General features: G+C 46.3%; 1 protein-coding gene across 1 annotated transcript in view; it reads left to right on the top strand.

Annotated features, from left to right (window-relative positions):
* Nucleotides 1-12,523, top strand: part of JAM3 (junctional adhesion molecule 3) — a 37,603-nt gene extending 25,080 nt beyond the window's left edge. Inside the window, exons 2-9 of the mRNA XM_044997328.1 lie at nt 4,552-4,617; nt 5,939-6,052; nt 6,737-6,889; nt 7,101-7,303; nt 8,065-8,164; nt 9,074-9,203; nt 10,572-10,626; nt 11,451-12,523. Coding sequence (XP_044853263.1) covers nt 4,552-4,617; nt 5,939-6,052; nt 6,737-6,889; nt 7,101-7,303; nt 8,065-8,164; nt 9,074-9,203; nt 10,572-10,626; nt 11,451-11,486 — 857 coding nt within the window. The 3' untranslated portion in view covers nt 11,487-12,523. The remainder of the gene's footprint in view (nt 1-4,551; nt 4,618-5,938; nt 6,053-6,736; nt 6,890-7,100; nt 7,304-8,064; nt 8,165-9,073; nt 9,204-10,571; nt 10,627-11,450) is intronic.
* The last annotated feature ends 2,797 nt before the right edge of the window (nt 12,524-15,320 follow it).

Here is a 15,320-nt window from a genome sequence, read left to right as displayed (position 1 = left end):
TAATACACTAAACAATGCAAATTCCATGGTTGCCATTAAAATAGTCAGCATTTTCCAGCAGCAGTGGTCTCTGACATACCCCGGCGTTCCCCTCTCCTTCAACGGCAGAGGGTGAGAACAGCTAGGATCGTTGATTGATTTTTAATGGCTTCTGCTGTCCCAGTAAGACTGATGCTGGTGAGACTCATGGCAGTGTATTGACAAGCAGCGAGAAGCTCATTTGCTGCTGCAGCCTCTCTGCTCAGTCTGTTGCTCCCTGCGTGGCTTTCCCTTCCATGCGGTGGGTTAGAGCTCCCTGGCTGCAGCCCTCTTCTGCATACTTCCCCTTTTCATGTTCTCTGTATGTATAAATTTCTCCTGTCTGTGTGTTCCATTCTATGCATCCGAAGAAGTGAGCTGCAGCTCACGAAAGCTCATGCTAAAATAAATGTGTTAGTCTTTAAGGTGCCACAAATACTCCTGTTCTTTTTGCCTCTGAACAATAAATCTGCCCTCATGTTGATTTAAGGCGCCACAGCTACACTGTGGCCACAATCAATAAACATAATAATCTGGGAACCGCTCCGGAGGGCTCCAAGCACCCAGCTTCTATATTTTAAACCAGTTGTTGGCCTGATTCTGAACCTCTGCATTACCTGAATCTCTTCCTTGTCCCCCATGTATCTTACTCTGGGCAACAAGGAAGGAATTCAGGTAATGCAGGGGTTTGAATAATAAAGCAGAGACCCCAGGCCAGGACTGTGATGAGGAGGAGGAAGAGGATAAGCCAAAGGCAGTGGGGGAGGCTACCCTGTTGCTGAATGGCGCCTGCCCGCGATCGTCTGAATAACAGCTATGTCCCCCATGCTGTTGAGATAATCAAGAGTGTACGGTAACAGGTATGATACTAGATGTGTTTCTATAGCAACTGTCACCGTATCTGTTTGATGGGATGTTGTGGCTCTGGAAAAGCCTCCTTCTTGTGAAAAAAAGGGCACGTAGTACAACGCAGACCTGGATGAAAGGTTCGTTTTTTCTGCAGCCGTGGCTGTTTTCCTCTAAGTAACGAAGGCAGCGTTTGCACCCCTCCTTGCTATCATTTGGGTGCATCTGTGCAGTCAGGAAAGCAAAGCTGATGAGATAGACTAGGACAGACTGGAGCACAGCTGCTGTGCAAACTGTCTTCTCTAGCTCTCCAACACATCCTAGTTCTCGCCCAGAGCCCTCCTGCTATTCCTGGCCTCAGGAGATGCTGCTACTTGTGGTTGTTGTTTTTGCATTACTCCCTTAGGGAGCAGGGGCCTGTCGCAGATGTGATGAGCACCCGCAGATCCCATTCACTTCATCCCACCCCTTCTGCAAATCAGGCTCGGGGCTTTGTTCACCAAACCCTCTCTACAACGCAAGATCAATCCACGTCTCCAAAGATAAGACAAATGAAGTCCTGGTACACAACAGAGCCCTGGAGGAGGGTGTTCTTCACAGGGGAAGAGACCAGGAGCTGGGACAAACATTACTCTTCCTTTCCAAGCTTTGGATCCTGTCTCTCAGAATGTTATCGCCCCATTGTGTAGTCTCAGGAGTGGAAAAAACGTTTTCACCCGTTGCATCCTCATCAGTGTGTTCTCTTCCTTGGGTGTTTTGGCTAATTAGTGCTGTCCAGAAAAGACTTTTCTCTTGTAGGAGAAAATGAGTCATTAGTCAGTGGGAGTTTTTGAAAGGCAAATGCCTGTCTGCAGCAGAAGCATCAGCAAGATGGTGATCGTGAGGAAAGGGCATATATATCCAAGCTCCTGGGCAGTGGGAGATGGAGCTGAGGGAATGTGTGCTTTGCAGCCTGCGGGTGGGAAACCTCAATTCAGAAACAAAATGGCCTCCCCGTCAGCAGGGAGCCTGTTTAAAAGTGTGTCAGGGGACTTCAGAGGGATTTTCCTGAGCTTGTTGCTTGTCTTCATATGGCTGGTTACTTTAATGCTCTGGGCTTTTGTTGAGATTACTGAGATCTGCTTATGCTCACCAGGGAGGAAAGTAAGGATCAAAACCAGATTTGCCATGTGGGATCTTAGATGGAACAAGAAAGATCAAAGCAAGAGCGAAGGGAAAGGAACATGTTACAGCTTCCGTGTGGCTGATTACCATTCAGCAGAGCTAAGCCTGGAAATCGCAGGACTGGTATAAATGTGCTCCGCTCTCTCTCACTGCTGGCCTGCACCTGTGCTTTGCACAACTACTCCGTTGCCTTTTGATGATAGTAAACCAAGACTGGAGCATCTTCTTCCACCTACCGAGATCTAGCATGGAACGTGGCATTCTTCTGTGCTCCCAAAAGGGGAAGTATTTTCAGACTCAAATCCAGGCCCCAGAGGGCTAAGTGCCACCATATTGCACTGTGATTCATTCTAACCTGACTGACCCCCTTACAGGAACAGAACGGTCACCTTCTTGAGTTAATGTTAGGCTTCTCCAAAGTGCTCTACACGTCTCCAAATGCTGAGACGGAGGGGAGTGCAGAGGCAAAGAGTAAGTTGCCTTCGTAGGACAGTAGTTTGGCTGGGGCCTTTGCTAGTTTGCAAGGTCTTGTGACCCTCATCTGTGCAGTGATTCTCCTGGAGTCACAGTCTTTAAACTTCACCAGCCTCCCAGAGCATCTTGGTCTTTTTTGAGAAAGCTGCTTGGGGCAGGAACTATGTCCAACATGGCATTGAGCAAACTGTCAACACTTAAATAACGAGTGATAATTAGCGGGGAGAATTCCAAAAGTGGCTAAAGGGTGCAGGAGCATCAGGCCCATCAACTTTCAGTTGGTCTCATCTCTTAGGTGGTTTTAAAAAAAATCCCAGTCCTGCAGCAAAGGGCAGAGTTTCTTCATTGTATCCTCCTGATTCGCCCAACTGTAGGCATTTTAACTTCCTTTCATCACTGGTGGTTGGTTTGAAATGTTTCCACCCGAAATATCAAGCATGTGGGAATTTCCAGTGGTTTGTCTTAATGATGTAGGCACGCCCTTTTCCTCCTCTCCAGGTCTCATTTCGAGTCCCTTCCCTGGTTTGTCTTGTCTTGTTTAGTTTCATCCTGGATAAAGCAGGGTCCTGATTTCTGTGTGTATCAGGTCACTGTTGCTTGAGTTTTCATCTTCCTGACTTTGAGCCTGATCGAAAGCCTACTGAGGTCCATGGGGGCGGTCTTTCTATTGACGTCAGTGGGCTTTGGCTCAGGTCTTTAATAATGAGTCTCCATGCTGAGCCCTGGTGCACTATTGCTGTAGACTGTTTTGTGTGCCCTACCCCATCACTGAGAGACAGGATTGTGGAATATGCTCTGTGGGAGGGTATGGTTGAATGGGAGGTGATGGGCCCTGCCGATACTAGAATACTCAGCTGTAAAAGTTTCTTCATGTGAGAGAGGTTTGCTCAGGTGATCCAGTTTTCCTGATGGGCAGTGCTGGACGCTAGCTGGATGCCTCCCTCTGCCCCAGAAGAGCTCTATGTAGAGTTGAGTGGTGGTGCATGTACGTGGTTTGTGCAAGCCTTTGAGCCCTGCCAGGATGAAAGGTGTCGTTATGCTTGGAAAGCCAAAAAAGGCTGGGTCTCAAGCAGGAAAACGCTGTAAAAAGGTAAAGCTTGCAGCACTAATTAGGATCATTCAAAAGGCTGGAATAGCAGCAGCAAGAAGGGGGAAACAGGGATGACAGAATGAAAACAGCCTATGGCAGACGGAGGGCTTGCTGCGTATGGTGGGTGGTATTTTCTAGAGCACTCTGCATTGGCTTATCCCTGCTCCCCGAGAAGCCAGTGGAAAAGCTGGCTTTTGATGACGGGAGCAGAATCAAGCTGATGCTGAGTACTTTTGAACATTCCACTCAAAGGGTGAAATCCTGGCCAAACTGAAGCCAATAGGAAATTTGTCACTGACCTCAGTCAGGCCAGGAATTCACTGAACCTGCTTAATTCCAATCCCCTAACTGTGCCCAGTTTGAGCCCTAAATCTGCCCTTTCCCTTTTTGTCCAGCTTTCTCTTGAAACAGCCTTCTATGGCTTATTACCCACACATTGTACATTTCTAGAGCGCTTCTTAATCTGAGGGATCCCCAAAGTATACAAATAAGTAAATAATCTGTGCATCGACTATGGACAGAGCTAACCAATTCCAGAGTTTAGAAAGTGAAATTAAATTCTTCAGCTTTCTTTCCCTTTATCTCATCTGTCAAATTAATTTGAACGCCAGTGTCCTTATTTTGCAAGCCACTTTTGGCCATTTTCTGAGTGAATGTTTGTCCACCCTATAACCAGGAGCACATGGCTCGAGGAAGAGTCTTTTGCGGGTATTGTGCCAGTTTGTCAATGCTCTTTAATTGTTGCTTTTAACCTTTGGTATTTGCACTGAGATTGATTTCTAAATAAACACAAGGCTAATGGCTGGCTGGCCCAGCATGTGAGGCCAGGGAGAGCTTTTGTTGTAGGGAAGCAGGTCCTGATTGAAGCTGGCTTGGAGGATTTCTCACCAGGGAGTAAGTGTGTAACTGTAGGATTGATGAGCTGGGCTGTTCTTAATCCCTTTTGTTTGTTTTTATAGGTTATCGAATCTTGGCCGTGGAGCTGACATCCAGCAACACAAAGCCCGTGGTGCAGGAATTCCAGCGTAAGTGCTTGTCAGCTCTGTAATATGATCATGACACTTTCTTGTAGCTGTAGATTTGCATCAATCGGGAAGACTTGGCACATATCTCAGGCTATGTGCTGTATAGAGCAAGGCAGAACTAAGGCCCCGAGTTTCAGCAAAATGCTTACGCGTGTTCTTACATCTCTCCCTGTTTAGCAAACTACTTAAACTTAAGGGCTCTGCTGAAGTGCCATTGGCACTTAAGCACATAATTAAAATGTTATACTGAAGTCTCATTGAACTCAGTGGCACTTAAGCACGTGCCTAAGGATACGTCCACACTACAAGCGCTACAGAGACAGTGCTGTAGCACTGACACATGCTACAGCCACAGGAGGGGTTTTTCCATCCCTGTAGTGAATCCACCCCCTTGACAGGCTAGGTCGCTGGAAGAATTCAGTCTACACTGGGGCTCAGATTGGCTTAATTACGTCTCTCAGGGGTGTGACTTTTTCACACCCCTGAGCACCGTAACTAGGTGGACCGAAGTTTTAGGTGTGGATCAAACCTAAGTGCTTAACTGAAGTGGGGCCTAAACACAGGTGAGTGCTGCATTTGAGATGTGCCAGAACCCAAGTACCGGTAATGCCGTAAGAGGTTGTTCTGGTTCCCTAAAGAGTGCTGGGACGGCATCTAGGAGCACACCGGCAGGATCGAAGCACTGGACATAAGCATGCAGGAGAGAGTAGTGTTGTGATTAAGGCAGAGGACTAGGACTGGGACTGGGGAGATGTAAATCATCTTTCTGGCCCTACTGCAGACATCCAGTGTAACACTGGGGATTTCCCCCCTCTCTGAGGTCAGGCTCTCTTCTGTAAAATGGAGATGAAAATGCCTCCTGCCGAGGGGACTGGGCTACTGAATTCACTGAAATGGGAGATGGTGGATGAGATTGAAGCATTCTCTCATAAATGCCAGCGTGACAGCTATAAATTCAGTCATTGCTCCGGGAGATAATAATGACTCTCGCTCCATCTTGCATGCTTGTTAGCAACGAAGCCAATGCCGGGTGCCTGCACTGGGAGGGATTGTTTGCTATAAATCAGACAGCGTCATGCCGAATGTGTTCCTTTCTCTCAGAGGTCACTATCTGCATTGTTATTTTTTTCACTGGCCGAGGTCCATCTTCCCCAAGGTTCCTGGAACCCAGCAGCATTCCTGTTTGTGAGGCAGATGAAAGACGGGGGCCTTGGCTTTATGGGTGACATCTCCCAGTAAAACAGTGTGCGAGGCAGCTCGGAGCAGAGTGAAAACACAGCTGCTCCTTGTTAATCTGTATTTGTTTTATTTCTGCTGCTAGGTGTGGAGCTGTCCTGCATCATTAAATCCACCACAACACCCAATCCCAGGATCGAGTGGAAGAAAATCAAAGGCGGTGAAACCTCCTATGTGTTTTTTGACAGTAAAATGCAGGGTATGAAGACTTGTGCCCCTCTCTCCTTTATAACCACAGAAACAAAGACAGGGAAGAAATGTGTCTGTGAAATGCAGGAATTCTGGTTCTCCTCCTAGTTACTTCCGAAACCTGTGTTGGTCAGCCAAGGTTCAGAACTGAGTGAGGCCTGGATCCTCTTTCCCTGCTGGCAGACCTCAACTGAATGGTCAGCAATGAGGTGTCACGAAGAGCTGTAGTGAGACCAGAAGGGGAACTTTGCATCCTTTATGTGGGACCATTTATTGGGTGAAGCGAAGATGCAATTGGTGCAGCCCCCGTAATCCTGGACCCATAGTCCTTGCCTGCAGTCTCTGACTGTCCCATATGAACCTTTGAAGATCTACCATCATTCCAGATCAGAGTTGCTCTCCAGGGTAGTCACTGCAGTGCCACTTCCCACTCACTTGGAGGGGGTTACTGTTAAGGTGGAGCAGGCTGCCTACCCCAGCACTGCCAGCCCTGGGATTTTGGAGAGTGATTGGGATTGGAAATGCATTCTCTGACTTTATGATTTGCAGCAGGTGTTACACTTTTCAATTCAGATTCTTCCCCTCCTTCAGAACTATAGAGCTGTAGCCTTTAAAATGCATTGATGGAGGACACAGCTGGAAATACGGTCTCTCCTGTTTGTCATGAGTTCCTTCTCTCTCCTCCCTTCTCCAGGAGACTTTGTAACTCGTGCAGAAATTCTCAGCCGGACATCGCTGGTGATCAAAAACACCACCCGCATGGATACTGCCACCTACCGCTGCGAAGTGGCAGCGCCCGACGATGCAAACATAGTAGATGAGATAAACATCCAGCTTACAGTGCAAGGTATTGCTTCAGCTCGGGGCCCCACAGTGCGCCTTGTTGGTTTCCCAAGACAATCTGATTTCTGTGGTGGGCATCACCTCTGGAGGGGGAAGCAGCCCTGGTTATGCTGGGCTGGGGTCCAGCTGAATCGCTGCTCTGTGATCCAAGGGGGAACTGGAATAGCTGGAGTGCGGGGCCATGCGATTCACATGTTTTGTGTCTCTTCTCCCAGTAAAGCCAGTCACTCCCAGGTGCAGAGTCCCTAAAGCTGTGCCAGTGGGCAAGACAGCGACCCTTCACTGCCACGAGAACGAAGGCTACCCAGAGTCCACCTACAGCTGGTACCGCAACAGTGAACCCTTACCGACCGACTCCAAATCCAACCCCAAATTCCATAATTCCTCCTTCAGCTTGAACCCTGGAACAGGCACTTTGGTAATGCTCTGACGGAAATGACCGAGAATGCTGTGGCTGGGCTATGCTAGGGTTGCTCTTTGCGTATACCCAGATTATGAGTGAACTGAAGAGGAGGGAACAATTGGAACAGGTGGGGGTTCTAGGCCCGAGGGGCTGGCAGAGTCCAACTGCAGGATGTGGGGGAAGAACAACTCCTCCATGGGACCAGAAGAGATGACCCCCATGTTGTAGTCTCTGCCTTTGGCTCTAGAGTGGGCAGAGCATGCTGTTGTGACGGGGGAGGAACGGCATAACCACCCCGACGCTTTTCTCTCTGTGTTTCTAATCAACGTATCACCATAAAAAACTCAGTGCTGTAGAAAAGGAAGAGAAGCATCATTTCTGGCCCTGAAAGGTCTCTCTCTTGATCGCCGTCTTCCCCAGGGAGAAATGTCCTGGGTCCAGTTTGCAGCCTGTGCTACTGAGGGAAGTCTTTTGCAGTGAGTTCTCGCACTATGTTCTAAAAGCGGTGAACCTCTAGTTCATTTCTGGGCCTCTCTGGAGTCTGTGCAACTAGAATATTTCCAGGCTGCAGGCTTGGGGATATGTTCTAGTCTCCGCAGGTCTTTGGCTTGATCAAAAGGCAAACAAAGAAATGCCTGTGTATATTTATTTCATCCTCCTGCGGGTCCAAAAGGCCTAGACTTCTGGGTGTAGTGTCTAACATGTTTGTTTGCTGTTTGCGGAAAGGCTGTGATTCTGACTCCTCTCTCTGACACATTATGCTTCCTCCGAAACAGGTCTTCGCTGCCGTGCACAAGGGGGACTCCGGCCGGTACTACTGCATAGCAACAAACGATGCCGGCTCCGCCAAGTGTGAGGAGCAGGAGATGGAAATCTGTGAGTGGCCCTGCCTACCGGTGGAAAGCGGTGGTTGATACATTAGAAGCTCTGCAGTGTTGGGGGCTGGTTTTTCTTGGTGTCTCATGCAGCGTCAAGTATGTTCTTGGCTCTTCCAAAATCCCTAATAATTTCTGGAGCCCCACAGACGCAGCACGGTGCTGTAGAGGCGGACGAGAGAGAGCCTTGGCTCCTGGCATGTGAACGTCTAAATAACGATGTAGAAAAACACAATGACAAAATGTGGGCAAGGAAAAAAGAATCGCTAAATGAAAACGGGAGAACTGATTGGGTCAATTAGCTTCATGATTCCTGAGGTTACTTAGCTGATTTATATATTTGATTCCATTAATTACAATTATGTCTCTGACAGTAGTGCCTAAGGCCCACCTGGCGCTAGGCACTACCCAGACCCAGAAGGGCAGGCAGTCCCTGCTCCTAAGAGCATGCAGTGTAAATAGACACGTCAGACACCGGGTGCGGCGGGGGGGAGAGATAACAAGCAGAGTGAACAATGTGATGGCAGCAAAAGGCATGTTAATGCCATGGTTTTATTGAGGGGGTGGGTTTAGTTAGGACGGGACAAGCTAAATGGAAAGAAGAGGGAAGAGAACAGAGGGGGGAGCAGAACAGGGCAGGGCAAAAGAGGGGCCAGGGTGGGGTGAAGGTGAGCCGAAGAGCCTTTGGATATGTTGATGTGGGAGCTGGTGTTATTTCCAGCTTGAGGAGACATACCCATATTAGCTCTGGCCGAGCTAGCGTGCTAAAAATAGAAGGGCAGCTGCGGTGGCATGAGGGTGAGTTGCTCGAGTAGGCGGAATCTCAGGGGGGAAGGTTTCGTGCCTGCATGTAGGTGGAAGGCTGGGAGACCTGTGGGGATCAGTGACTGATGCCTTCTCTCCTCTCCAGATGATCTTAATATTGGCGGGATTGTTGGTGGAGTCCTAGTGGTCGTGGTGGTTCTGGTGCTGATAACGCTTGGTATCTGTTGTGCCTACAGAAGGGGTTACTTTGTGACCAGCAAACAGACTGGGAAAAGGTAAGGGTAGGTTTGCAACCTTCTTTCCTATAGTCCTCTGCCTTTCCTGGCATGCAGCTCTCATAACAGGGCATGGCACCTGCTGGCTAGAGCATGGGTCACTGCCTGACTTTTAAATACTACTCCCTATTTCCCCAATGAACTCTCCAGACCCGCCCAGTTCCACCCAGCTCCACAGGTGCACTTTGAACACTGATTTGCACAAAGAAGTTGGTGTGCACACTGGCTAACCTTGGCAAGTCTCCATTCATATTTGCAACATAGGGGTCTCCTGTGACAAGAACGGCAAGAGGAAGAAGCCTTGCTCTAACATTCTGGTACTTTTGCACAGAGAAAGGGGCTTAGCCCTGCTAATTCCCAACCATCCCACAGTTGTATTTATGCAGTAGCTTGGCAGATGCTTCCTGTGGTCACATGCTGCTGGCATTTAGAAGTCAGGGATTTACTGAGCAGAGCTCATTGTGTAATCAGTACAAGCATCAGGACATATTCAGAAAATGTGTGAGGGAGAGCAGTCCCAGGCCGGAAAGCACCTCTTACTGGGTACATCCCAGCACTTCCATTTGGGATTAAAACGGCCATTTCTGAGTTGATCCCATCAATGAGGACTTGTGTTCTTGAACAGTGCGGCGCATTTAGGACTGCAGCATTATGGGAGCCAAAGGGTCAGACTATAAATAGCTTCCAAGATCGGAAACAGAATGACATTTTAGTCAAATATTGAGCTTTCAGGGATTGTGTAACCTCGGATGGAAGCCAGATTGGCCTAGTTCAGTGTCACATTTCAACAAGAGCCTCCTCCCAGTCTGCTAGAGGCCTCAACCCCTCCATGTAAATATGATTCTAAGTGGACGCTTGCTGGGGAAGCAGGACTTTAAATATGAATGTTTAGATTCCTCTGCTGGACAAAACAAGTGGAGCTCTTATAACCCTGTGCAATCAAGGGATTATCAGTAAACCTGCCAGCAGGCAATCAAGGGTTTAAAATTAACTGCGTAGTAATTATCAGAGGAAATGATGTTACAGTGACCAGAAGGAGGGAGGCTGGAAAACTATTTAACTCTTTTCACAGTTACTGCGGTCAGAAGCGTAGCCTGGGTGGATACATTTGGCACCTTCCCCTCCCTGAAGAAATGCTCCTATAGGGGTTTATAGTTGATGGGGAAAGCCCAGCTGCTTTGAGCGGGGGAAACGTCCAGGCCTGGCTTTAAGCAGCGCTAGCTGCACCCAGGTCAGCTCTCATTTTGACAAAAAATACCTTTAGTTGTCCCCTTCCTCAAATATTAATAATGAATATAATAAACAGTTCTGCTTTGCCACCTGAAGTCCCATCATCACAGGAATCAGATCTGTTTCCCCTTATTTCAGCTACAAGACTCCAGCAAAACCAGATGGTGTTAGTTATATCCAGACAGACGACGAGGTAAGCTAAGGGAAGGGAAACAATGAGCACATGACATCTTTCCTTTTAGATCTCTGAAGGGGCTGGGGATGGGCTGCCCAGCTCAGGAATTACACACCACCTAGGGCCCATAGTCACTCTCCAGAACAGAATTTCTTCAAGCGTGGGTTGGACACAACTGGTGAAGTGAAGATCTAGGACTAAGAGGAAGGACAACAGCTGAGTCATTTCCTTGGGAAGGTTGTCCTTTTACACTCTAGGGAGTTAGGCCCCCTCTTGTGAATGATGCTGCTTAATCCTGAGAATGGGATACAACTTTATCAATCACTTATATCCACCCTTACTAGGCAACTGCCTGTCTTCGGGGACTGACTCCCAATGTATCAAATACAGCTCTGCTCTCCCTTAAGCAGCTGATTGACTGCTCCCTTGGGATGGGCTTTCCTGGATTAAGTAGACAGTCCATACTGATGACGTAAGAGACTAGCATATTTACATCTCAGGATCTGAACTGCTCACCAATCAGGAGAGGTGTCTCCTAAACTTATCGGCAGAGAGACTGAAGAAGCAGTGCGGGGAAATCTTCCTCATTCCATTGGATGGGATCATCTGTGAGGAGATGTTAGGAGCTGAGTATTGCTGGTGGACGCTGGTCCTTACCAGCTTCTATGGGATAGAATCAGATAGTGGGGCCCAGACAGGACTCCGGGGGGGGGGGGGGGCGGGGAACCTACACAAATGGCACCTGTTTTGCAAGGGCATGTTTGGGTTGGGAAGAGTGGGCAAGAAGAGGTGCCTGGACACCATTGGGGAGCGTTGCTAAACACATCAGTTTTTCATTGCAGGGTGACTTCAGACACAAATCATCATTTGTTATCTGAGAGGCCAAAAGGATATTGCAAAGCAGCCAGAACAAGTATGGAAATACATCCTCCAGGAACTCAAAGCAAGAGCAAAAAGATGAACAAAGTGCGCTTGGAAGAGTTTAGAAACACACAAACTTGACTTTCTTTTGCCAAAGTTAACAACACTCACTCCGAACCAGTCTTTTTCCTCCCCCAGAGCTATCACCTGGACCACTTACATCTCTCCTCACACTAAGGGGGAGCTGTTACCCTTTCCAAGACTGAGCATTCCCCTCCACAACCATAGCCTTCTGAGCTACAGGTGCTCATGGAACTGCCTTCTCCTGGAGGTGCAGATACACAGCCAGAATGTCTAAGCCAAACAAGGGAGAAGCTTTAGGTAAATGGGCATCTTGACCTGATAGACAAAAGGTGCTGATGTGGCAATAGATTCTAAATGAGATTTATCCACAAAAGGGGAGAACCTTCTGCTTAGCTGCGCAGGCCTGAGCCTGGCTGGGAACCTTTACAGTTGTAACTGAGCTGGGCTCTTGCCAGCTACGCAAGTGAGGGTTTCCTGCCCTTCATATCATTTTATCTTTAAAGGTCTGCTAGGCTGAGCTGCCAGAACTGCTATCACATCAATCCTGCAGAGCCCCTCCTGAGCATGAGCCATGCAGGCTACTGATCTCACTAGCTGGCCCCTGTTGCACATGGAGCATTGGCCTCAAATGTTTGATTGTTGTGGATTTTAGGAACCCCAGTCAGGATTTGGTTCTGCAGGTGCAGAGCCAGAATCTGAGTCAAACCCACAGTGGTGGGTGGAGATATAGTACAAGCAACTAACTGGTTTAAATTTTGCAGCCCTTCTGCCTGCAGTGGTGAATTCTGTTTTTTCCACATGTACAGCATCAATCCAAAAAGATTGTTTTTGTTCAGTTTTACATAGAATACTCACCGTATGCAGGTAACTTTTAACTCTAATTTGCACAAAACAGGCTTGCCTGTTGTGTAGCTATTTAAATATTTTTAAGATTCTGGATACTGGAGGCAGAGACTCTTAGCATTAAGATATTCCTAATGGTTGCTGAAGACGACAAATGAAATTTTATGAAATTTAAAGCCAAAACCACTCTCGTGGGCTGATTCCTACAATGGTACTGAAATGAATTCAAGCTTTTCTACAGACCCAGTTGATTTTGTAGAATTCTGTATTCTAAATTTTTGCAAAGATGTATTTTGATTACTTCAGCGAAGGTAACATTTCTATTTAAAATGTAAATATGTTGTTATGCCAACAGTGTTAAATAATGTAGCTATTTTTTTAAAAACAAGTCCTTTTTAAACTGCAGCCAGGAGCTCAAATGCTGCTACAGCATGGCACTGTCAGAGCATATCAGTATTATTGCAGAGTGCAGCACAAGCAACTTTACTAACTGTGGACAGAGAAGCAGCCTCTTTCTCCCAAGCTAGCTTCAACATTTTCCTTCCCAAGAGAGGTCTTATAGGACATAGAGCATAGAGTCACTCAGGGATCCTTTTTGTAAGTTTAAGGCAGGAGCTATTCAATTTTATATTTCAAATTACTATTTTCTTGCAAAAGACCAATGCTTATTTGCAAGAAATATCCTGTGAAGGTTTTTGAATTAAGTTCTGACCAGGTGACAGAGTGACTAATGGTTGCTGAAGACGACAAATCTCTCTCTGCAAGTTCTCTAAATTAATTCTAACTCTGGCAGCTACACCAGCTCTTCAGAATTTTGAGATTGCATAGCAAGCAGGGAAAACATCTCTGGAATTGTGAAAGCAAAAAGCTTGAAACAAAAGTTCTTTCAAGTTGTTAGCTGCAACTTTTCTTCAGCTGGTAGATGTTACCACTTTCTTGGCTTTAAGGGATCATTTAGAATTCCTTGTTCTTCAGAAACGTACACTTATGGCATTGGGCAAATGTTAAATATGAAATACTTAGATGCAACACTAGAGCAGTTCAGTGCTGTGGTTGAAGAATGGTTTTTGATGTAGCATAATTTAGTGTACTTGTATTTCAAATATAAATGGAGTTGTCTTAACTTTTGATGCATACAGTATTTTGAATACTTGACAATTTGGACTGTCAGTGTTATTTTTTTTTTTTTGTGTTCTGTATTAATCTGCCTTGGCCTTTTCACCACTCATTGAGTGATTTTGGGGCCTTGCTGGACATGCCATTGCTGCATTTAAACAAACATAGTCCCGCCACTTGCTCCTTTTGCTGTCGTAGATGGAGGTAAAGATGGGGTACTCTGTGTACTCTCCAGAGGGTAGTGACACCTTGCAATTGATTTATGGTTACCTTTAAGATGTGCTCTTCACCCAAAACTAGGTATTCCTGTCCACTGGCTGCATGTTGTCCTGTAGTCAGCATGACAATAGGGTACTTAAAGACACTCCTTTACCCTCCAGTTTTATCCACTACTCCTTTTCTGTGCTGTTTACAGAACATTAAGATGGGGAGAGAGGAAAAAGCTTAGAGTCAAGCTAGCTTCTGGCACTATGGGAAGCACTGTCTGACACTTGACCTTCTGCCTAAGGCAGGATTTCTCAGCTTGCAGACTCTTTGCATGATGAAGAATAGAGATTTATTTTTCAGATCTAAAAATGTGACAGTGGCAGCTCTACCGGGATGAAGGGACCCTTCCCCGCCCACCCCCAAGACATAGCTCATCAGATTTGATTTACAGAACTCGCTGTAAATAGTTTATAAGTTTGTACTAATGTATTACATTTAACTTTGCCAAGAATGTTTTACATACATATCAAGGTATTAAAGCATCCTTGTGTTGTTGTTTTTTTACATTCATATTTATCCTAACCTGTGTTTGCTTTGAATTCAATGTAACGGGTGAAAGATTCCTTGTTTTCTGACAGATTGATTGTTGACTTCAACTGGTGACTTACAAAGAACTAAACTGATGTTACAAAACTCATGTAAATACTTACATCAGTTGGTTTACTGTGGGAATTTCTTCCACCCCCATTTCTTCTCGAAAAGAGATGTATTCTTGCCTGATAGGCTATACCTGTTTCTGTTCAAGGACAAGACAACTGAAGAAAACCTTTGAAGAGTTTTATATCTGAACTAGACTTAGTATAATTACCAACTCACTGCTGTCTTACTGTTTAATATGCCTAGTTAATTGGGGTGGAGGTATGTAAGTAGGATGGAATGAAAAAGGAGGTGGTCATAGTTAGCCATTCCTTCATTCAAAACCACTCGAACTAATCCTATACATCTTGCTACATTAATTCCGAGATTAAGATTTGACCCCACTTGAAGTTCTTTAAGAAGAATCCTGGGAGTGACCACAGTATTGGTAAGGTTAAAATGGAAGCTGAACTTTGCCCCTCTCCCTTTTCAGTCATTCAATTTCCTTTTGTGCTGGAGCAACCCTTACCTTATTAGCACAGAAGTAAATGCTTAAGGAGGGTTGTAGCGAAATGCATTGTCACTTAAATTTTAGAGTTTGAGAGCTACAGAACAAGTTATGTAGTGCCAGGGAAGTGCAGTAGTTTTGAAGCTGAGCATTGGAAGATCTCAGTCACGTATGCCTGGGCACCGAGAAGGCTGGGCTTTCAACCTTAACTGCAATTCCAGCATTAACACTAGTGTTTTGCATAGAAAAAAAGTGGCTTTTTTGTACTGAGCATTAAAATTCAACACAATTTACCATCCTCAATAAAATACTCAGAATCTGCTGTTCCAACAGCTGCATTGAATGCATGTGTAAGTCACACCAGCCGGCTGGTGGTAGAGGCTTTACTTGGCTGTCATATACGCCAGCCCCGAGAATGGGTGATAGTAAGGATTTGGACCCCATAAGCAGCTGCTCT

The sequence above is a fragment of the Mauremys mutica genome, chromosome 22, assembly GCF_020497125.1.
Source record: "Mauremys mutica isolate MM-2020 ecotype Southern chromosome 22, ASM2049712v1, whole genome shotgun sequence".
Lineage (NCBI taxonomy): Eukaryota > Metazoa > Chordata > Testudines > Geoemydidae > Mauremys > Mauremys mutica.
Note: the sequence above shows the minus strand (reverse complement) of the source record. Positions and strands in the feature narration are given on the sequence as shown.